This window comes from Oreochromis aureus, linkage group 1 (genome assembly GCF_013358895.1).
Source record: "Oreochromis aureus strain Israel breed Guangdong linkage group 1, ZZ_aureus, whole genome shotgun sequence".
Taxonomy (NCBI): Eukaryota; Metazoa; Chordata; class Actinopteri; order Cichliformes; family Cichlidae; genus Oreochromis; species Oreochromis aureus.
In genome coordinates, this window is record NC_052942.1 from 31,787,662 (window position 1) to 31,812,343 (window position 24,682).

General features: G+C 38.9%; 1 protein-coding gene across 1 annotated transcript in view; it reads left to right on the plus strand.

Moving 5' to 3' along the window:
• The window catches only part of celf6 (CUGBP Elav-like family member 6), a 140,927-nt gene that overhangs the window by 108,621 nt on the left and 7,624 nt on the right, over window positions 1-24,682 (plus strand). The window contains exons 5-11 of the mRNA XM_039611078.1: window positions 2,575-2,654; window positions 11,647-11,820; window positions 12,713-12,860; window positions 15,663-15,812; window positions 16,957-17,019; window positions 17,586-17,666; window positions 21,568-21,711. Of these exons, the coding sequence (XP_039467012.1) occupies window positions 2,575-2,654; window positions 11,647-11,820; window positions 12,713-12,860; window positions 15,663-15,812; window positions 16,957-17,019; window positions 17,586-17,666; window positions 21,568-21,711 (840 nt within the window). The remainder of the gene's footprint in view (window positions 1-2,574; window positions 2,655-11,646; window positions 11,821-12,712; window positions 12,861-15,662; window positions 15,813-16,956; window positions 17,020-17,585; window positions 17,667-21,567; window positions 21,712-24,682) is intronic.

Consider the following 24,682-nt stretch of genomic DNA (forward strand, 5'->3'; position numbering starts at 1 on the left):
CCCACACCTCAACTCTTTCTTTGTCTCTCTTCACATGCCATACTTTCCCGCCTCGTTATTTGTCTCTATTATCACAGACTTGATCATTCATTTCTCTTCAAGTTTCACTGCTATGAAATGGAAACTGTAAAGTAATGTTAACTATGAATGCCACCACCAGACAAAGGTCTCATATATAGGTATCTGGTCCTATCAGTCACCGTGCAACAGTCCTATGCAATCATTACGGGATGTTACGGCAAATTATTTTGCCAGCCGCCTCGCTCGGGATGAGGTTCCCGTAATTTGAATGAGACAGACCTTGAAATTGACAGTGCTATCTGTTCCATGGTAGAGGCTTTGTCCCCTGTTGATGTAAATTTATGCTACTCAGAGGCTTTTCAGCACCCCTCTTCACCCAATAAAAAGGCCGAGAAGTTTAACATCCATCTCTCTATGGCGCTGCTCCTCAAAGTACTTTCAAAGTGCAACACTTGCTGCCAGAGTTGAATAGAGCCCCGAATTGTCAGGAATAATAGAGAGATGGCTTTTAGGTCTATAATTAAGTTGTGTTATAAATGTCACCCATCCAGAGGGATGGAATTCATGCATACATATTATTACCCCGGGAATTCAAAAGGCAGTGCAGATCCTCTCGCTTGAAAGCAATACAATCTCTCTTTTTCCTTTTTCTCCAACTCATTCTGAGCCATCAAATTCACAAACCTAAATGTGCACTATAATTTATGAGGCTGTAGCACTTCCCAGTTCTTTCGAGTTGTTGTGCTCCGTGTCCCTTTACTTTTTTTTAGGTCAGCAAAAGCAAAGCTACAGACTATTTTTTGATGAGAAATTTTGACGACATTGTATGTTCAGCATGACTTTGCCATTGATGATGGTGTATGCAAGCCCCACAGTTAAGAGTCTGGTCTGTCTGGGCTACGTTGCTGGGATCACGGTGACCCTGGCACGATATATGATGGTCTTGTTAGGGAACAAGCAGCGAGTTATCTTGCCTTAGAAAACCAGAAGGCTTTTTCGAGAAAAAACTGATCCCTTTTTATTTAAGCTACAAAGGTTAAAAGTGTTTATTCTTCCAAAAGACAGAGCTACAGTCAAATGGTACACAGCAAGTTGATGTATTTCAGCTGGACAAATGAAGACCTTTCCTGCCACTTCCCGGAGGGGGGTTCAAGTGAAATAAAAGGGTGCTACAATGCTATGACAGAATCAAGGGCTTCTTTGACTTATCACTTTGCCTCTGTAGATCTATACAGCTTTGAGGACACTGACAGTACAGAACACATGGCCTACTACTCACCACATTTTCACACATAACAGTTTCACTTGCTAACAATTTATTGTATGGCTTGAAAGTGTGTGCAAAGCCTGAGGTAAACGTGGAAATTGTCCTGCCACAGTTCTATCTATTTGATTTTGTCAGTAAATTATTAATTTGTTTGTTGGGAAAGCAAAGCTGACTCCTGAGAGGTAGAAGTGAATGGATTGCTGCCAGACACAAAAACGCTCCTGAGCCTACCTATTAGTGTTTGTAGTTTAAAAGAATCATCACTCCTTTGGTCATGTAGAATGAATATATGAATGTGTGTAACTATTTTAAAACCGGTATCTGCAGTTCACAAGAAACCAGGGATTGAACCCAGGAAAAGCCTGTCTGGTTCTTTGACACTGCTGCTACTCAATTAATAAAAAATGGGGAGAATTAATCCAGGAGTTTGTTAATTAGGTATCTCTTGACTTAACACATGAGCTACCTGAAGGCAAGGATAAGAATAGGACATAACAGAATACCCTGTGCAGTCTATGACAACCATAAAGCTTAGAGAAATAGCTCTTGTTTCATTTAATGGCTTTCTGCAAAATTACCACATTTCAGTTCCACCGCATTTCAGGTCACCAGCTTTCCCTTTATGATATTAATATAATGCTTGTCCTTACTGGGACTATACTAACAGATACGGTTTAGTCGTGTAGCTTTCCAAAACTCATGTTGTAATACTATTGCAATATTATCTACTTGAATTATTTTTAATATTATTTGAATTTTTAATGCAATGTGGCTCCAGAGTAATGCTACCAAAGCCTGCTCCCTTGTCTTCTGGCCAGCTTTTTTTGTTGACTTTTCTTCTGTGTATTAACTACACAGATTTAAGATGATTTGAATGTCCCTTGAGCAAAGCACCCCCTCATCTGAAATTATATTCGAGGAAAGATTTGGTTAGATAGGCAGATTATAATGCTATGCCTTTGTCATCATAATCTCTTTTATGAGTGACTGCACACAAATCACAATGTGTAAATATTAAACAGATTAATAATCACAAACAAGTCATGATAGTAAATGCCTTGGCTCCATGCTCTAAAGTGGAGGGGGTCAAATTAGAAATGGGCAAGAGACAGGGTGTTCCAAGCAGCTAATGCCTTTAGTACAATTAGCCTGATTTATTCAGTTATGCACTCAACACACAAGTGGCAGAATATATTTACAAACCAAATAACATGAAAACAATGGTATTCAAGGCCATCCTGCTGATCTCCCCCCTCTCCTCTCTTTCTCTCTTTCTATCTGTGCAGGCTGTGCCTTTGTCAAGTTCTCCAGCCATGCAGAAGCACAGGCCGCCATCAACAGCTTGCATGGTGGTCAGACTATGCCTGTGAGTAACAAGCTCATAACAAGTACTGTCATAATTGCTGCCATGAGTTGTCATGTTCATTTACTACAGTTGCAAGCAATTGTGTTTTACACTTGATGTGAGCAGTTTTCTGTGAAAGTTTTCCAAAGGATGTTCATATTTACTGTTTTCTGTTTTGCCTATGGTCTGAGTTCTATAAAATCACTGAGGCAGACTAGTCTAAAACAACAACACTGGTAAACTTGTTGACACTTTCTACCCTGCCAAGAGGCAGCCACTGACTGTTTTTTCTTTTCCACATGACTACTCCCACTGCATAATGTGCACCTCTTTTGAAACTCAGTTCTGAGCATATTTCTTTTTTCTTTTTTTATGTAGTAGTAAACTATATCATGCATTCAAAAAACATGCACCACCTACATGAATTGTCTTATTAAGGTGCTGGCAAGTAAGACCACCATGTGCGGTGCAGAGCACGTTTAATGCACTTTTGACAATGATTCTGCAAGTCTCTGGAAATCTAATCGACACACAAATGATTCCCATAGTTAGCATCTACATTGAAATTAATCTTTTCTTTAGTATTATATACCAGGAAAAAATACGCTGGACTGAAAACTGAATCCACAATCACATTCCTACAAACGACAAGGTGAACATTTTGTAGTCAAAGGGGGAAAAAAAACTACACAAGTTAAACTGCCCGCAAAAATGTAACGCATGCACCGATTACTGAATCATTTGTAATGTGAAGAGGATAGATGAAAGTCAGTTTCTTTAAGCAGTGTTGGAGAAATGTCTTGAAAACATCTCATCAAACTCAAATTATTAACAGTGATCGCTTGGTCCCTGTCATGGGACTACTTTTTGTTAAAGAATATTAAATATTTAAAACACTTGAAAACACTTATCATGGAAAGCCTCATTACAGAGACTAGAAGGGAGGTTAACAAGTAAGTCAATAATATTGAAAAGCACCCTAGAGTTAGGATGGATCTTCAAAATGAGGTCAGATTAATAAGCTGCTTTTGCTTCCTTAACTGCTTCCTGACATTTCAGCATTAAGTCCTTTATAATATTGTGAGACACTTACAGTTTACCACCCCTCCATTAACTTTTGGCTTTACATTTCCTCATCAAACCCCGGGTATTATCTATCAAAGTACAGGGTTGCGGACACATGTTACATTGTCAATAATAATACATCTTTCAAGCTTATTTATAAATCAAATTGCCTAAAGATGTAAAAAGCAGCAATATATTTGGTTACTTTTTGTAAGATAATACTCAAATTTGGTCCCTCCTCTCTCAACCAGCATGAGAGAAAGAAGAGCAGCAGTGGCTGTGAGATCTAGAGAGCGTTACATTTTAAGGTACAATTACGAAGACAAACATGTAGCCATGCATATCTGCACAAGCTAAAATAAATAAAACATATTGTTAATAAATATATAAAGTTATTATTATTATTATTTAGAAAACCTGTTCCTTAAAGGAGACAACACATATGTTAAAGAAGAAATGACATTCCACTAATTTATATTGCCTGCAAAAACAGACTGCTACTTCCATAAAGGCAGGACATCTTACTATTTGTCATTCAAGAAAGCGGGAGCCATCCTGCTTTTCTGTACTGTGTCTTTACAGTGTCTTTTCATGTTGAGCCTTGTATTCCTTTAGTTCTTAGTATTAATAGTTTCAGTCAGATTCCTAAACAGTGGTTTAGGAATCTGACTGAATCCGTTCAATTTGGATGAACCCTGCCAAATGGCCAAGCCCTTCACCCAATCTCTCTAAATCACCACCTTATCATTGTGGAGGGGTTTATATGTCCATGTGATCCCAGTAGTGATTGGGACGGAGCCCTGGCGGTCCAATCTTCAGCTGACAAATCTGGCTATTAATTAGTACTTTGATTTTACATATGATCAATTTATCTTTATTAACAGGCTATGCACCACAGGCTTTTGAGGTTGCTGTAATTGAATTATTATTTAAAAAAAAAAAAATCTTACTTGATCCTGCTGAATTAGCTAATTATGGACTGATTTCCAGTCTTTCTTTCATTTTGAAAGCTCTCAAAAGATTTGTTTTAAATTAACTAAGTGATCATTTGCAGAGTAACACTTTATCTGAAGAGCTTCAGTAAAGATTTAGAGTTTGTCTCTGTGCTTGTCCTGCTAGATCTCAGTGCAGTATTCAGTACTGGTGTTCGCAGTATTTTTCTACATTAACTACAATACATTGTTGGCATTAAAAGAAATGTGCTATGAGGAGTTTTTTCTCACATATAAAATGACATGGAGTTCCACAGGGTTTTGTGCTGGGACTGAAACCTTTTTATGTTATATATGCTTCCTATGGTAATAGTACTAAAAAACTTTGCACACATTTCTGTAGCTATACAGATGATATCCATTTATATTTATATATAAAGTCACATGACACAAATCACCAAATATACCAAGAAAGTGTAAGTTTCACTCTAAGTCATCTTAGAGTAACTTTTGACCATGTATCCTTCAACATGCACATTAAACAAATATGTGGCACTGCTTTCTTTCATCTAGACATTATTATTACAATTCTAAACACTATGTGTCAGAGTGATTCCAAAAAACTAGTCCATGCATTTGTTAATTATACATTAAACTTTTGTAATTCCTTATCCCTGAAAAGGCTTGAGTTGATCCAAAATATTGAAGCTAGAATACTAACAGTGACTACAAAGAGACATCATATTTCTCTCATATTCACTGGCTCCCTGTTAAATCCAGAAGTTAATTTAAAATCCTTCTCCTCACATCCAAAGTTTTGCATAATCAGGCCCCATCATATCTTAAAGATCTCACAGTATCATATTATACTAACAGAGCATTTTGCTCTCAGGGTAGAGTCTTGTGGTTCTTAGAATTTTTTTTAAAAAAGGATGCATTTTTCCTTTTAAAAGGAAGTTTTTCCTTGTAGAGAAACACCTCATTGCTGGGATTGTCTGTCTAACATTGTAGGGTCTTTACTTTGCAATATGAAGTGCCTTGAGGCAACTGTTGTTGTGAGGTACTGCTATAAAAACAAAACTGAATTGCATTGGCTTAACATGACATGTAATAAGAGACAGCATTATAACTAGTCTCTACGCTTTTATAGAGTCCTGCAATCACACTTTATGCACTGCTGGCTAACTACAGTTTCAGACTAAACTGCCTAAACGTCTTGTGGGTCATAAATGAGGATAGAGAGAGATTATTTTTTGTGTAGGTTTATGAAAATTAATTTATATCAAACCATCAAGAAAAACTTGATGTCGAAAATTATACAGAAATAGAATAACCACATGAGTATAACACTCAATATGTCCATTGACTCACTGACTCATTACAAAGAATAACAGTTGCTGACGTCAAATGCAAGACCTTGTATCCTTTGGATAGAAAGTAATCTGGAATATAGATTACCACGTATGTAAGGAATTGTAAATACTGGGTAAAATGTGGGAGACCAGTTTGATGAATGTCTGAAATAGCATTAGTTGGTGTTTATTTCTTTAGCTGAAGAATGAGACCACTAAACCTGTAACTCTTGTCAAACAGCAGTTCATTATGAATTGGATACGCTTCTGTTAGGGTTGAACAACGCTACCAAAAAGCGCTTAAGTAAAAGAAATGATGAATTACGAAGCACCTCCCTGCCAGTGATGTGTGTATTGGGTACTACACAGCTGGACACACACGAGCATGCACACACTTTCTGGCAGACATCCGCACCTTCACACACTTCACTGATGTTCCGCCATAAATATTTACGGATGCTTCCTGGCAGCCAGATAGTGTCTTGGAAGCCAGATTTAATTTACACATCTTTTTGATGCATCCTCATTTTGCATTACATTGAAGTAGTGAAAAAGGGAAATAAGTGGAGGAGATGTTTTAGCTTTGCGTGAGAATATATTGTGCAACCAACATTGTGGCATATATATCGAGTGTCAAAATTCACTGGGTACTGGGCCGAGAGCCAAAAAAAAGTCATGTCGCGCATTGATCATTTGCACTTATATTGGGTCTCTTTTTGAAATTTTATTATAATCAAAATATTTGTCTTTACTTAAAATATCCTGTAGAGAAACCAGAAAGTTTACATAATTGACTGTGGCAAAAGGATGTTTTTTTTCTTTCTTTTTCAGGAAGTTTAACTCGTGCTGGCTACCTTTGCACAGTTTGTGTATGTTGTCTACTTTGTTTCACAAATGCAGTCGCATTAGACCATGTCAATAACTTACCTGAGCTCTGTTGCAGATGAACTGTCCAAGGCAACATATGGAGCCCCAAATAAACCTGGGGCAGATCAAGAGACCCAATCGTTCATTAATAATCTATATTATCCATATCTTTCTCCCTCTATCCCTGCACCTGTTGTCCGCCTCTGCCCAAATCCAGCTTCCTCTCAGATTAATAGGCAAGGTGGCCATTAGTATCCAACTAAGGCTTTGGTACCAATAGGGGATGCAGTTAATTTGGATAATATTACTGCCACATGTCGTCAACAACTAACTAACAGGAGGTAGGATTCAGAGAGTGGGTTGCTCTGCTCACTGCCTCCTGCCAGCTGTGAGGTCTGGATGAACCTTGAACAAAGAGTTTTCTCTCACTCTGTCTCTCTTTTCCTCTTAATGTTCTCACTACAGCATCTGTGTTACCTGGCACACACACACGTGCTATAAATAATACCAAAAAACACTGGCCCAAAACAAATGGCTTTAATGAAGCTTAAGGGCAAGGGATGTCACCTAAGGGCATCTGCCGATAGATCGGATCATAGCTTTAATTGATGTTCATTGATTGCAGGTGCTTCCAAAATTAAGTTAAAATATGACTGAGCACAGAACTGGCATTCTCGTCGGTTCAGCTGTTGAATTACTATAAGGCTGCAGAGACACAGGTGGCAAAACTTCAAATGGCAAAGCCAGGGGCAGGCAAACAACACCCAGCAAATTGCAGACATTGTCATGTTTGGTATCACAGTGTGGCTGACAGAACCTGTGGAGCTTGGTGCTGTTGGCAGAAACAAGAGTGTGCATGTGTATGATAATATAATGTAGTTCTGGATTAATGAGAGATAAGACCAAGCCAGAAAACACTGTCACTGCGACACAGAAAGCTTGAAACATGAATCAACTACAAAAACCCTTGTAACTGACATTCTGTACCACATTTGGTGCAGTTTTGTTTTGTGCTCCTTACAAATGGAAGGTAAAACTTGTTATTTATGGACAAAATGTGCATACCTTTCCATCCATATACAGTAGAAATTTATGGCAGACCAACACACCATCATCCACTGGTGATAAGTGACAGTCTCCCCATCATATGCAGTAGGGTTCAGAGAGTGGAAAATAAAGCCCACAGAGATTCATCCAATTACCAAACAAACTTCTTTTAGCGTTTTTACTTATTTTTACTGATATTTTTTTACATACACAATTCATAATTTTGAGTCAGCTACAAGTTTAGAAAGCTGAGACAACTGTGAAAGTCTTACTTATTATTCAAAATTAGTGAATAATGTGAAGAAAAAATGGTTCTTAGTGAGTTAGTGGCCAATCATTACGATGCTTTTTGAAATTCCAGTTTTCCCTTTATTGAAAATGTTTTTATACTGCATTGTTATTATTGTTGTTTTCAAGTGTCTGTAAAGGATTGACGATATGCGTCTTTTTCCCTTTTTGTAGACACTTAACACCGGTGTCTTTGTATCACAATAATGCAGAGATAAAAGCATTATGCGATTTCACCGGTGTAGTTGTATTCTAATCCCTCAATTACCATTGTGTATTTTTCCATCTACACATTTTGTGGCCTATACAAAATCCAATATAGGAGATTTTCACAAGTCAAGTGCATTGTTCAAGAAATTAGATTAGTTTTTGAACCTGTGACAAATTCCTTAGTTGTACCTGTCAAAAGTGAAGGCTCCCTGTTGGCCCTTATCAAATTTGGAAAATTCATTTTCTTTCCAGGTAAAGGAGTCATGCTGGTCGAGGTTATTATTCTGTTTGTTTGTCAGCTTGTGATTTTCTGCAACCAGTGAGGAGTAGCTGCTTTGCATCCAGTGCTTGTTGCTTGCCACCACCTGTTCCTTCATTACCTGGCCAGATACTATTCTTTCTTCATGTAGACAGACACTCTTAATCTGTTAGAGGGATCACACTGAAATCTGCCTTTCTGATTAGATCTTGGATCTAGTCTCCTTGAGATGTGAGGATATGTAATTCTCCTGTTCAGAGGTGAGGGTAAGATTTTTTTTTTGCTTTCATACTATGAAAGTCGGCCATGCTTGGCTCTGACATGAGAGGCAGAATGACAACACCTGCAGAGGCTGTTGTACTGCTTTAATGCTAGTGCCAAGACTATGCACAGACTCTGCAGACGTTGCAGAGTGGTTCTCCTCCCGTGCTGTCGTCTACAGCAAAACACTGTGCTGGGTGAAACGAGACCAGGCCAAACTCGCCTCATCTTGAGTCACGGCGCAGTGAGTACAGGGAGCCTCGGGCTTTCGCAGTCCCGATGATCACAATGCATTCTTCATGAGGTATTAAATGAATATAAGAATACACAGATACACAAAGCAGAAAATGAATGTAATCTAAATGCCAAGCCCCTGTGCTGTGGGCAAACTTTAGCAACAACGCTCGAGGAAGATGTTTGCTCAGTGCCAGCCTCATTAAATCCAACAGCCCAGTCCCTTCAATTGGCCCACAAAGTTGAGAAAGAACAGAAAAAGGTCAGAAGGTGGAATGAAATGCAATTAGAAAGGGAAAAACTGTGCCGTTAACGCCGCCATGTCGGCGTATTGATTTAACTAATTGAAATGGCATCGAGGGAGAAACACCAGATGGGTCTCCTCTGGCCTGAGGTAGGGTGCTGGCTGGCTCTGATAGGATCCCATCTGAGATGTACTGTCCCTGGGGTCCATGCTGATTCCTTCCACCATTCCAGCCTCTTTCTCACAGTTAGCTGGAGCCAACATTTTCTCCTGGATGTGTTTGTACAATGTTTATAGGAAAATGTTAACATCCTCAAATAGTTTGCAAAGAAAACAAACAAGAAAAGAACTTATTTCATTTTGCATTTCCTAAATAGATATTTACAGTACATATTATTTATATTTTATACAGAAAATTATAGACTTACAAAGGCAAGAAATAGTGCCGAGGGGAGGATAGCGTTTAAGAAAACGGTGACTGACTTTAGGGAATTGCACAAAATCAATAATAAATGTTGCGTGTAGGCTGGATAAATATATGAACTTCATATTATGCAAGATTTATTTCAGCAGTCATAACTGACCAAAGAAAGCATGTGAAAACCCTGGCAAACTGCCCTCTCAATGGCACTATCGCTTATCTGTTACTGTTTAAAATTTCATGAGGCACTTACAAAAATAGGACACACTTTTTGTATGAATTGCTTTGAAATAGCATGGAGTAAAGTGCAACTACAGCAAGATAAACACTTTTGCACTATATAGTTGCAAACTTCACCTACACGAGATGGAATTTTGTTTATTTCTATGATTATCTGTTGGTATAGCTCTGTTTTGGAAACATTCCTTTTGTAAATGGTACCTTAAGCTTAAATTTGAACCTTTAGAACAGTTTGGTCTACCTTTGTCAACTTCAGTATATGATACAAAAAGTTACAAGAAACGGGTGTATGCAGCATCACTCACCCTGATCACCCTTATCTTTGTGTGTCCTATGCAGCTCACATTTTTGATTTCTATACCTCAAGAAATATGGAAATTTAAATCAAAGCCCAAATTTGTACTGACCCTGTCAGGATGAGACATTTTGTGAAAGATGAATCCAAGTTGTGATTATGGAGTCCTTTTCTCGCCGTGTCTTTGCTTTTATGATCTTACTAATCATATCCTGACTGCCCCCTGGCTGTCTCTGTCCTTCTGTCCTGGTGGTGCTCCATGCTCTTTCCCAGCATGCACTGCCTGTAATTAAATAGGAGACTAGTCCTCTTGACAGTGTGTGTGGCTGTTTTCTTTGCCTGACATACCCCCCCTCCCCAGTCTCTCTCTCTCTCTTCTTGCCTGAGTGTCGCATGAGGAACTGACTCTGGTCTCTGTTTCTCAAATGATTTAATTGGATGCAAACTCAGGAGCGTGGACATCAATACAGAACTATATCTGCCATAAGGCAGAGCCATTAGTCAATACTTCGCCCTCCACATGCCGAAGGCTTTTGTCAGACCTAATTACCCGGTGCTGTATTCAGTGGAGCTTCACCAGTGGGGGACTGGGACTCCTGTGGGATCTGGTTAGGATCACAGTTCACTCTCAGTGTATACAGCAGAGTTAGAAAGTTCACAAAAGCAAATATCACTCACTATTCTTTTCCATTTAATGCTGACAGCTAAATGACTGCAGTCATAGGAGAGGCATTTTTAATTCCAGTGGCCTCCTTGGTTGAGAGATATGAGTTCTTAAAGGTTTGATTATGATGTGCACTGGACATTAAATGACAGAAATGAGTTGCACGATTAACACCGTTTCTCTTGTTTCACACGGGGAATCCACACTCGTGTTTTAATTAAAAAAAGGTTCAGACATTCATTAAAATGTACTTTTTATTTTTATAGGCATTTCCCCATGGGAAACAAATACTGTTAAAAAAGTATCATGAAATATGAAAATGCAATATATGGGATTGAAAACTTTGTTTTTAAGGGTTGCCAGATGTTCCCAGATCATATTTAAACTGTTCCAGGTAAAGCAAATTAAAAGCAACAGCAGTTCAATGACTTCTTGAACTGTTGTAGTTATATAAAATATGCAGTTCTTTTTGTCTTTTCAAGTTCATCATGAATTTATAACATTTATACAGTGAGTTTTGGCTAACAATAGGGGGCATACCAAAATAAAATGTAAAAAAATCAAAGCATAGCTACAAAAGTATTTTTAATTTCAAAGTTGACTATTTAATCAACCTTGTAAATTTCCCCTTTAGGGTGCCTCGTCGAGCCTGGTGGTCAAATTTGCAGACACTGATAAGGAGAGAACCCTGCGCAGAATGCACCAGATGGCAGGCCAGCTCGGCATCTTCAGTCCCATGACCATCCAGTTTGGGGCCTATGGCGCCTACTCTCATGCTGTAAGTCTCAGCCCGGCGGGGGAGGAGACGGTGAGCTTTAAAAAAAAGAAAACAAAAACTGTTGTGATTTGAGGTTTGAACTCACACTCTCTCCCACTAGGCATGTGGCACTCCCAGTGAATGGTTCCTTAAGTGATTTACACTATCAAATGACTGTTAAGAATCCCAAATTAAAGTGGCTTAAGAAAAAATCCAGCGCTGCTTTTTATATTGTGTCTTTTTATCCCTTTATTTGTCCAGGGAAGCTGTTAATCACATATGCCCAGCACTACACTGTTTTACTTGCATACATATTCATTTTTCATTCCCGCATTGACTCGGCCTGACTCGGCCTGTGAATCTAGACTGCAAATGCGAGCCTGCCTTTTTAACATTTTCATCTTCTTACACATTTCTTTTTACCCAGACAGAGGTGCACGTTATTACTAACATCCCACATTGATTCCCCCCACCCCACCCCTTTCTCGTCAGCCCTTCCCACCCCCATTTCATATTCACACATGAAAGTCACAGCCTGAGTTAGGAGTCTGTGAGATTTTACACTCACACAGTAGCTAACAGCTCACCCTGACAGGTGAGAATCGCCCACTCACTATCTTTCCTCTAACTCTGCCACTGTTGTCCCTTATACACTTATACGTATACGGTACATATACAAATACATATTCTCAAACTCATTTCACCACATACCCTTTTGTTTTTGTATAAGCACAAGGCCAATGCAGTTTTACAGGAGCTGGGAAGCAAAGCTGCAGGGCAACACAAACCACTCTGTTCAAGAACAAGGCATTGGCCAAGCAAACAGAGATGTGAGAGTAAACATGCTCTGATCCTGCGGCTATTTCACCCTACTTTCCTTTTCTGTCCTTCCTTCCATCCCTCCCACCATTCGCCCTCTCCCCACTGCTCTTTAATCCTACAGCAGATGATGCAACAGCAAGCAGCCCTGATGGCAGCAACACAAGGGTCCTACCTGAACCCTATGGCAGCCATCGCTGCCGCACAAATGCAGCAAATGGCAGCTTTCAATGTCAACGGCCTGGTGGCTACTCCCATGACACCTTCCTCAGGTATACATTAACACACACACTATTAGCTGGTAAGGGTACATGAGCAGAGGCATGTGCAAAAGCACGCACATACAGCCATTCAGGACTTCTCTTTTCATTTTTCACTCCTGCCCTGGAACATTTTCATCATTAGCAAGAATTATAGAAGCAGTAGTAATATATTCATTCAAGGCCTTTCTGGTTTTGCCCTTGTTACATTTTTTAAGATGTAGGCCCCATTTTCTGGGTTAAGGCAGACACTGTCATTGTTGAATTAAAGGAAGAAGAGCCTTGGACTGAGTGAGGCATGATGGGAGAAGATGTACAGCATTCCTTTACACTCATTGGCAGCCACATTATAGAGTCTCTCTCTCCTCTTCTCTCACATTATCTCTCTTTCATTCTCTTTCTGTCTGTCACTCCTTCCTTCTGTGTCTCTATGACAGTGTTTTCTGGGAACTCAGCCAATCCGATGACTTTGGATGCAGAGTCCTTGGCTTATACAATATAAGAGCAAAGATTTGTGTGAGATAATCCTGGACCCCAGTCTGAACTATCATTTTGGCCCTTGTCATGAGGAGCTTTGATGGCTCGACACTAAGTAGGCAGGCCGCCTGAAGACAGGGTCATTGCAAATGTATTAAATAAAGTGGCTTGACACTGTACCTGGCATTTGTAATCCACAAGGCCTACATATTCCAGGTAATGCCTATAAAACATAATCCTACATGACTTAAATGCCCTTCACCTAGATAAGAAAAATAATAAAAATCCATCAGCATAAAAATGCACCGACAAGGTGACAAACTTGGAATATCATCGCAAGGAGGAAAGTTGGTATGAAAAAAAGACACAGGTCTCTACATCCAGTAGACTGTCAGGTTTATATGTATCTGGACAATAACAGTTTTTGTCTTTTTGCATCTGTACACAAATCAAAATAACAAGATGTCAGTGAAATACAGAATTTCAGCTTTAATACAAATTTGAATTTGTATTAAAATATTGTTAAATTACTGTTTATGAATTACAGCCATTCTGTATGCAAAGCCCCCCATTTCCAAAGGCTCAAATGTAAGTGGATAATTGAATAACAAGCGGTTTCGTGGCCAGGTGAGAATGTTTCCTTGTTTTTCTATGACAAATTACGCAGATGAAAGATCTGTGATTGAGTCCAAGTTTTAACGTTGCTTTTGGCAACTGTTTACTAGAAATCCAAAAATAAAGTCCAAAGGGACATTGCAATTGAAGGAAAACTCACTAATCTGAAAAACTCCCAAAACAAACTAATAGAGACAGCAAAACTTTAGGAGTGGCCAAATCAACAGTCTGGTACATTCCCAGAAGGGTGATTCATCTGGACATTGTTTTTTCAGTGGGAAATGTTGCATTTTCTCCCACTGAAACGCAAAGTCCACATAAACAGAAACAACTTTCTGGGATTTCCTACCTGGATGATTGAGCGTGCATCTAGACATGAGTGCTTTTTTTTTTTTAATTCAAAACTGAATTCACACTCAAACCAAACCAAACCTTCTTTGATGAAGGAAAACACTCACAACATCTTGTAAAGTCAGGAACACTCTTAAAGAAGGAGCCATATAATTAAGTCTACAATAAAGAGACACCTTTATCAACCACTGTTGACACTCATGAACAAGAAGACCAGATTAGACTTTGTCAGAAAACATTTAGAAGAGCATGAACCCAGGATGCTTCTAATTTTAGAGACATTGTACAAATGCAAGAAAGAGTCCTATATATTTTTTAATATGTAGTTTGAAGGACATAAAGACTCCAAGAGTCCTCACAGTATTATTGTAGACAAGGTAATGCCATTCAGAGTAAATACCTGGTTAGATACCATTTTTCTTTTAGGGCCAAGTACAACAACTTTTGATTTATCTGAATTTGAAGCAGCAAATTAGAGGTCATCCAGGACTTTATGTCTTTAAGACATTCTTTCAGTTTAACAAATTGGTGTGTGTTATGCGGCTTCATTGATAGACAAAGTTGAGTATCATCTGCTGAACAACAAAAACATATGCTATACCTTCGAATAAAATTCACAACCGGAATTATATATAGTATAAATAGAACTGGTCCCAACACAGAACCCTGTGGAACTCTATATTAACCTTAGTGTTTAAGGAATACTCCTCTATGATTCAAACCACCAAACCACTACCTTTAATACCTTCAGCATGTTCTAATCTTTGTTGTAAAATATTGTGTTCCATGGTATCAAAACTGCACTCAGGTCTAGTAGCAAAAGCATAGAGATGAGTCCACTGTCAGAGACCATGGAAAGAAGGTGAAAGTGTGCAGTAATATCTTCAATCATATCTTGCTTGTTTTTTCTAAACTCCACTGCGGCCAAAGGGCAAAAATTGTTTAATTCTCCAAATACTTATGGAGTAAACTGCACATTACTGTACCTTGTTTTGTGAGTGAATCAGTTGCACCAACAGAAGAACAACATTTAACATTTCACAATCTAAATGTTTTTATGTTATTTTTTTATTGTATTGCAGTGGTAAGTGAAAGAACCAGCTTTAATTAATTTGCTACTTTGACTGACTTTGGTACCTATGTCTTTAGTTCATGCAAAATAAGTAGCCATTTGTACAATATTAAAGTACACCTGTATGATGGGTCAAAATATACACATCTGTGCCCATTAGATGCATGTTATATTGTAGTACAGGTGAGAACATGTATTTTTCACTACAAGAATATACTTTTCTTGAACCAAATTTTAAGCTTGTAGCATGTGAAGCCTACACCCTGCAGTTTTCATAATGACTCTGTATCTATTTGCAGGCACCAGCACACCCCCAGGCATCTCTGCCACAGCCGTGCCCAGCATAGCCACTCCTATTGGGGTCAATGGATTCAGTGCCCTCCCACCTCAAAGCAATGGGCAGCCCACATCCGAGCCCATTTACACCAATGGTATTCACCCTTACCCAGGTGAGAATATCTAGCTTATATCTAGAGTCTGTTCTGTGGGCCTGGACACTGTTAGCTGTTAGCACTGACAGTGTGTTATCTTTTTATTATGCTTCTGTTGTACATTCACCCAGCAACAGCTGAAAAATAATTTGCCTAAACATCTAAACAATGTTAACAGTTACTGGTTGACGATTGGTTGAAAAGTAAAAGGACACACCTCAGATAAAATTCAAACCAAGCAACTTCTGTGTGTGTATTTGCATTTTTGAAACAACAGAAATATCTCTTAAACAGATATCTACTAATAGATATATCCACTTATATATACTCTTTTTAACCAGATGTTGTCTTATTTAGCCGTGCCAGTGAAATTCTCTACCTTTCACTCATCAACCAAATTTTGTTATAAGTTTGGAGCATTCAGTTTTTGCTCAAAATTGTGGTTAGCCACAATTTTGGAATTTTCTTAAAGTCCTTGAGCAGCTCACCAGATTTACCACAGAAAAACATATTCATGTTGGTGGATACTTGAGCTACAATGCAAGTTGTCAGTTGTGACAACTTATATTAGTTCATGTAATACTAAAAGTTCAAAAGGCTCTTTTAAACTTCACTTTCTGATGATATTTTTTTCAACTGAATTCAAGCATTTAAGGCTTGAGGGTCAATCAACAGTATCTTTGACAGATTTCTGAGAAGCCAGCCCAGTATCATGATGAATCCATCAGTTCATCCATCAGTCAATTATGGCTAATTTGATATGTCTCAGTCTGTTCTCAGCTTCTTAATGTTGCCTTGGACTGATTCCTGAAAAATTGACAGACATTCACTCTCCACTTTTGCATTATGCAAAGGCAGCTGCAATTGTAATGAACTACAAAGTGGTTTGTTTGGCATGTAGTTAATATTTGATGCAAACATCTGGGACGAACAGGCATTTTGAAGAACTGAAAGACATGACAACCCAAATTTCTCTCATTCCCTGTGTGATCTTACCCCCCGATGGTTCTCTGCAACTAACCACAATTTCTGTCATGCTGTTTAACATTCTCTCTATTTCTCTTTGTCTGTATGTCCGTCTTGACCGGTATCTATCCTCTCTTTCTCTCATTTACTTTAATTTTGCTCTTTGTTGTCTGTCTTTCTTTTCGTCTCTGTGCAGCACAGAGTCCAACAGTGACCGACCCTCTCCAACAGGCTTATGCTGGCGTCCAGCACTACGCAGGTGAGCTGTCTCTCCTACCTCCACTACTCCCTCACTTCCTCCATCTGTCCCTTTGCCTCTTCCCTCTCCCGTTCGGTTTGTCACATCAGCAGGCACATGACAGGTAGCGATTGCCAGATGACTTGCCAGTTTCCTCTTGGATTAGGCTACATTACATTAGAACTGCAAAAAGATTTTTAATTGACTTGATATACACCCACACAAAAACCCTAATTCTAAAAGTACACCAAGAGCTGAGATTTTTAACCTGCCATAAGCCTCTTGCATGAGAGATGACACAGACCTGTCGTGAGCACTGCTTTGTGCATGACATCAGCTCTCATTAACATGGTGTTAGTCTTACTCCCTTTCTTTATGTGTCTGCTTAGTTGAACTTCCCCTTTTACCATTCTCTTTGTGAAGTGATCTGCCAGCCAAATGAGCCCAGGCTCCCAGTCATCATGCAATTTATTTATGCAATGTCTAGAGGACACAAATGAACAATGGAATAATGATTTGAGTTTTGTTGTGTCAAATATGAAAATGGAGATGTGAAAAACTCCACTCTGGTTCTCCCTTTGCAACAGCAGCCTACCCTGCCGCCTATGCGCCAATCAGCCAAGCGTTCCCCCAGCAACCAACCATCATTCCCCAGCAACAGAGGGAAGGTAAGAGCGAGCAAGCGCGCCCACCCAAGATAAAAGGTGATAATTGCCATGTTCCATTCTAATGTAGCTGCGCTGCTTTGAATTAGCGAGGGAGGGAAAAAGCTGGCTGGGGAAAATATGAGAAAAAGGCTCCCCATTTAAAGAGAAGAACATTAGCAGTGAGATGGAAAGTTACTCTGTCATTATTCAAAAACTGCACTAATTCAAACTCGCAGTGCTGGACTGCTTAATCAGTCCATTACAATGTGTTTAAGTGGTTATAAATATTCATCAGATTAATTAGCTGCATGCATAATCATTTATTACCATTCCTAGTGTAGTGTTCGTTCTTATGGCACAGCATCAGATATAATAAAGTATAGGATATACTGTGGCGGTAAATCACTCTTTTTGGCACCATTTGTCAGTCTCAATTATTCATCTATATGATTGTATGAGACAGCGTAGAGTGGTATGAATAATCAATATATGGACGTGAAACTGAGTGTTTCCAGCATTGCCTGGAGGAAAAGTTAGTTTATGTACAAATTTTGTCACTAGTGTGTGTGCATGACAGGGTTACTGTGGAGAACTATACAAATGAATGCACGCATACTTATCCACACAAGTCGCATGCTGGCATAATTCCACAGTATAGAAGAAACATAGAATCGTTAAGGCAATTACTTAACATCTCCCAGTGATGCATTTGAACATTTTAATAATTAGCAAGAATCATAGAAGTCACATTAATGCAAATACAGACAGCCAGACTCATAGGCACACTATCACACAGCTCTTCTCGGTTTAGCCGGTGGCCTGTCTGAGTTCTGGTCTCCTGTGGGTTTTGGCTGGTGTCCCAGCCTGTCTCAGGCCACTGCCACAGTCTGCAGCCCTTCCATTTAACAAGATACATTTAAACCTGAATACACAGGCAGAGTCAAACTTCAGCTTCAACCTTCCACTGAAGGCTAGCAATTTGGATTCAGTCTAGCTGTGTGTGTGGTATGTCAACAGTAATAGTCCTTCAAAATTCAAAATTATAATTTTATCCAGCAATATCAACACTAGCCTGTTAGGCACCCCAGTATTGTATTTTAATACAGTATTGCAAAACACACTGACAGTGATATATGTCATGTCAACACACTGTTACACTGCTGTTAAATCAATCACAAGGATAAATAAAAATGCCTCAAATTTGAACCACAGTATACAACTAATTCTTTATTATTCAAAAAAAAGAGATTTTTTGTTGTTGTTGTTTTGTTTTATTTTCCAGAGTTTGGTGTATCAATCCGACAAAATTAAAATTTGAATTTAAAAGGTCAAAAACGAGAAGAAATCTAAAATTTATAACTGAGATCCTTAATGGGAGTCAGAAGGCAATGCCAAAGCTAAGTCCAGTTAAAGTTGTTTGTTTTGTGGTATATGTTTCTCTGGAAATATCATTGATTTTCAGTATTACCAACATGATATCGATTAGTTCCACATATTTATCTAAACACCTGGTACCTACGTAACACTAAATGCATCTTTAACTACCAATGGTGTGCAAAACATCTGTGTGAAATGACGACTAACTTCTATTGTTCAGCCTAAACAATAATGCTTTAAGTAACGTCAATTGAAGCCATTGCTTATTTTACATCACTACTCCCCCGAACCTGAAAAGGGACAAGCAGACTGACACCAGGGAGGTCTGGAGAGGCATGAGGACAGTGACTGGTTACATGCCTAGCCATCAAACAGTAGATGGAAACATCAACATGTCCATGACTCCATGTCCCAGTTGTTTTACCAATAGTTTCAAAATGAAAACACTGATGGCCAGTAACCCAGAAGCAACCACACCTCAAATTTATGGCCCTTGGATGTCAGTGGTGACAGGTTATAGCATTTTATTTATATAGCATCATGAAGGCACTAGTTAGGTCTTTACTGGACACCCCCAACTTCTCCATCATATACCTAATCCACCATTCAAACACCTAGGTGATTGTCACACATTCTGATGGTACTCTGGTGTCTTGGATCATGGAGTACTTTATTAGGCATCCTTGGAATGTGAACCTTTAGAAACTGTGTATAAGACAGTACTAAGGAGTATTAGATCACCACAGGAGACTGTCATGTTCCTCTTTATCATCATCTTATACTTTGGACATGAAGAACAACATAGACACCAAGGCACAGACACACCACCACCTACTGAAGTTCTCCTACACTGTGTGCTGCTGTCACAAATATTTGCTCTCTATTTTAAAACACTCATTTTTCTTAAGCTAATAATCGGGCATGTTTTGTTACCCACTGATCTAGCCAAAATATTACCAACTAAAGTCCCATAGCTCTCTCTATCAAGTGAATGTCAAGTTTACGCTTCCTATATCCCTCTCTATATACCTACTTTGCCACCTTCAGACAACTTGGCTGTTTTTTTGTTGCCAGGTAGAGATACTTCAATTGTTCTGGGTAAAATAAATGTGCTGTCGCCTTCCTGTTTTGTGCACAGTTAACCTTTACTTTCGGAGGAGATTTTGTACCTAGTGCTAGAAAGAATGGCAGAGTAAGAGCCAGGCTCGTATGAAACTAGTGTAAATCCTGATGGTGCCATTATTCTCTAGTCGGTGCATTGTGTAATTAATCTTCACTTCGTAGTGCTAAAGCATAAAAAAAGTCCTTAATGTTTAAGTGTATTCTTCATAACATAAAGATTCATTAGTTACATGCTCATGCAGTAGCATACTGAAGTTGATTATAACAAAAAACAACAGGGGATTATATTTGTAAGGCGAAAGTGAAAGAAGTTCTCATGCACCAGTATTTTATTCTTTCAAACAAAAAGCTTTTCAAGCAAGTAAGAATTTAATGTGAACAATATGTGAAGCACCTAAATCTGTACAGAGAGAACTGAGATACAGTGTATAACTGCTTAAAAAAATTCTCACTCTGTCAACCAATATGAGCGTGTGTGTTCTCTATCTCAACGAGGCATAGTAGCACTGCAGCCAGCCACCACTGCAGCCCTCTTATCAGCCTTCTCACCAGACCAAGTCTCATCTCGTCATGCTATCACCCTGAGCAATGAGACAGGGAAGAAACCTAGCCAGGCAGCCAGCTGCAAGCTTACTGTCCCTGAGTCCATCACATTTCTCTTTCTTTCTATGTGTCCATGGCTCACTCTCTCACTCTCTTTCCAGTTCATTCCTTCCTTTATCCAGATTGGCCTGTACAATATGTGGCAGCTGGTTGGATGAGTGTGAAGGATGGAGAGAGATTGGAAGACAGTCCTACTGTCACACAGTAATTGGGGCAAAAACTTGGCTTATGTCTTAATGTGTGTTCTGTCTCTTCTCTGTTTTTCCGTGTCTCAGTGCTTCACTTTTCCCAGTATAGCTGTCTCAGTCTTTTACTTCCATTCAACTTATTTTGGGTTATGTTGTTAAATCTAGCTATTTTCTTTTCTTTTCATTCTCCTATTTCTGCTTCTACCTGTCTGTGTGTTGCAATTGTCAGCACATGTACTCACACAAAAGTCAGATTTAACAGTTATAATCTGATTTAGTGAAGTGTCCCCTCTTTATACTGTTATTGTATGAAATGGGGCTCTTAGAAAGATTCAAATGGAAACCACAAAAACAAGCTGAACATACAGTTTGACCTTATAACACTAGACAAAATGGGATTAGGCTTTGTGTACGCCGCAAATGCCACAATAACCAGGTTTAACAAAACCAATATTTGTGCCACCGATAAAATAAACAGAGTGCAGTGCTTCCAAGGTTCCTGCATTACTGGATTATTGTCAAGACTGCCTTATAGTTATTTTTTTCCACCCATGTTATTATGGTCAGTCTTTCTCTCACCGGGCACATTACACTCCCACATAACCCTTCTGTTGTCTTTCTCTCATCACCAGGGCCAGAAGGTTGCAACCTGTTTATTTATCACCTGCCCCAGGAGTTTGGAGACGCTGAGCTCATGCAAATGTTCCTACCTTTTGGCAACGTCATCTCCGCCAAAGTCTTTGTGGACCGAGCGACTAATCAGAGCAAATGTTTCGGTGAGTCAAAAATCACCTATGAAGAGAAGGAAAAAGAAATCCAGCGATCCAATGAAATGAACGTTGCAAGGTGGCTGTGTTTGGTAATATTCTCATGTCTCTTGTTACTTCCCTGCAATTAGTGTTTGCTTTTGCTTTTATTCCCACTGTCTGAACTAATCAAGCTGCAATTAACATTTTAAAAGTGGCGTTACATGCCACTGCACAGGGGAGCACAGAGGGAGATCAAGGAACAGTGCTCCCTGAGTCTACCACACAGACATAAAAAGATAGTGGTCTTAGTAATGGAAAAGCCAAAACCTCACTAGAATGGTGAACTAGCCACTGACCCAAGTGTCTCTCCACAGCTGGCATTTCATTCACACATGTATCCATCACACTGTTGATCACAACAATACTCATCACCCTCTCTATCACACCATTACTGAGACAATTAGTATCTATTTCCCCTTTCTACAATTCCAAGCCTCCTTTACCCAAGAGAAAAGCATTTTCCCAGACTCCCACAATCCTCCAGCCGGGCAACCCAGCAGCATCACGCCACCCCTCCCTTGCTCTTCTCTCGCCTCCCACACAGCAAACCAGTTCATCAGGGTGGAGGCGGTGCAGGTGGAATCCATGGGCTTAAAGAGATAATAATAGACTGGTGTGGGCCTTGCTGTTGATTCAGTTGGACAGCAGCACTCAGGAGACAGGGAAAGAGAGAGAGAGAAAGAGAGCAAGAGAGACAGAGAGAGAGAGAGATTTCCAGCATTGGCTTTCTTTCAGTTTCACTTCACCATGGCATGTCTGTGAGGCTTCCTCCTCTTTCCTCTCTTTTCTCATCTCTCCCTCTTTGTTAGGCTAGCTCCCTGTGTGTCTTCTCCTATAAACATATGCCTCTCACTATCACTATCTGTCAGTCAACAAGGGAGAAGGACAAAGGGGCGGCAACTTCATCAGCCTCCCCAGCTTATTTTTCATAGCAAGTAATTAAGATTTTAGCTGAAAAATGTCAATTTAACCCATGATTCTTTTGTGGCTTTTTTAAAAAGTAATTTCTCCCTCCTTTTTATAGCAGGAGCCCCAAGGCTCTTTTGTAGGACATTAACAAATTAGGCAGAAGATGCTGTGCATTAGGGGAGATAAGTTATTATGCATCTAAGAACTTGGAACACTTCATCTTAAAAATGTGTGAGTTTAGTCTCGATAGTGTGGTTAATGGTTGGAAATGCAGACATTTGTAAATACATTATATGTGCATCTACACACTGTACACAGCTGTATCACAGTGAATAGATGGATTGTCTGATGAAGTGTCTATTGAATGAAGAAGAAAATATACTTAGCTATCTAATTATGCAAAGCACAATTACAGTGGCTACCAAATAAGAAGCGCTCATCTAAACTAGGTGACCTTACTGTTAATTAAACAGAAAATGTCCAGAGCACTGTGGTGTGTATTCAAATTTTGGCAGGCTAATTATTTATATATGTAACATTTAAATAAAGCAGTCTGTAAGATGACATTTAGTTAGCCGAGGGGTTTTTTCTGGGTTTTTTTTTGTTTTTTTCCTCTCCAAGTGCTCGTCAGGGCAGAAGGCTACTTGTAAGCAAATGAACAGAAATACCATATGTATGCATGTGTTCCCTCATTTTTTTGTTTTGGCATATTGTGAGAAGATAATCACATATCGTTCTCTTACCCAAGTGTTTACAGAGAGGCTTGAGAATTTGAATGTGATAAAAAAGGAGGTCACTGGAGGCACACTCAAAGAATATGCTTACTTCTAAAGGATGTAACCTGGAACAGTATACTCGTAAGGGATTTATAACTGTAAATTTAGTCTATTTAGTTTAGTGCATTTATTTGCAGTATGAAAAGTGGATATCAATATGTGATGTGGAGTGATATTAAACACTTGTGCAGGTGAGATAGAATATTTCACATCATTACAATTAAAACAATAAGATGACAAGAAATCGCAAAAGATGCATGCTACAGTTGCATGTGCAGTCTTGTGTAATGTAATTTTGTATAATTGTTAACTATAAAATACATAATTTTACCAAGCTTTTTTTAATCATTAATGAATTATTGAGTCTCAGAAATTAATAAAACATATATTAAGGTTAATCTGTAAACTCCTTAGATATTCACTGATGAAGAACTATATTATTATTATGGTTATTATTATGTTTGATTTAACCCTGGGCTCTGATACAAAATTGGTCTTAATCCTCTGCATTCATTCACTCGCTATTGACTTTTAAAAAGTGATCAAAGCTTACCTTGTTAAGTGGAATTAGGTGGAATTAGCTTAAAAAATACATTTCAAAAAGGTCTACTCAGAATGGCGTAACACATACGCACAGGAAGCACGTTAAATACGGTGCAAAAATAGACACACGAAGATGCAGCTAACCTAGAGAACACTTGAAAACATCTTACCCTTTCTACACGTTTGTTTTTTGCCATTTTATTTCGCCTTTTAGTACCTCTTTTCTATTTTTAAATCAAGACGAGTTCCCTCTGCATGTTTGTTGATTGTTTCAATAGTGCACATATAGTACATTTACATCCATAAACAGCTATGTTATATGTTCAGCAAAAGGACATATAGATATTTGGTCAGTACTTAAGAACATAAACTAATCACCACAGCAAATAAGCAAATAAAGTCATTGTACAAAAAAATCATTACTGCATACTGCACGCCACTACTGCGTGTGAGTCTTCTGGTCATCTCAGTATTTTGGGTGGGTGGGTGGAGGGTGGGGTGGGGGGGTAGAGGGGTAATGTAAGACTTCTGCAGTAATCTAATCTGTTCAACCTGGCCCCTTGACTTAGATTTTCCCTATTGCTCCTCAGTGTGTGTTTTTATTAGAAATGTATAACATTACAAAGTTTGCAGCATTCTGCTGATATGGATGGTTGTGGGAAGAGCTGTACTTCAAGCGGTAGAAGTGTTTGGGGTATTGAGTTGTACAG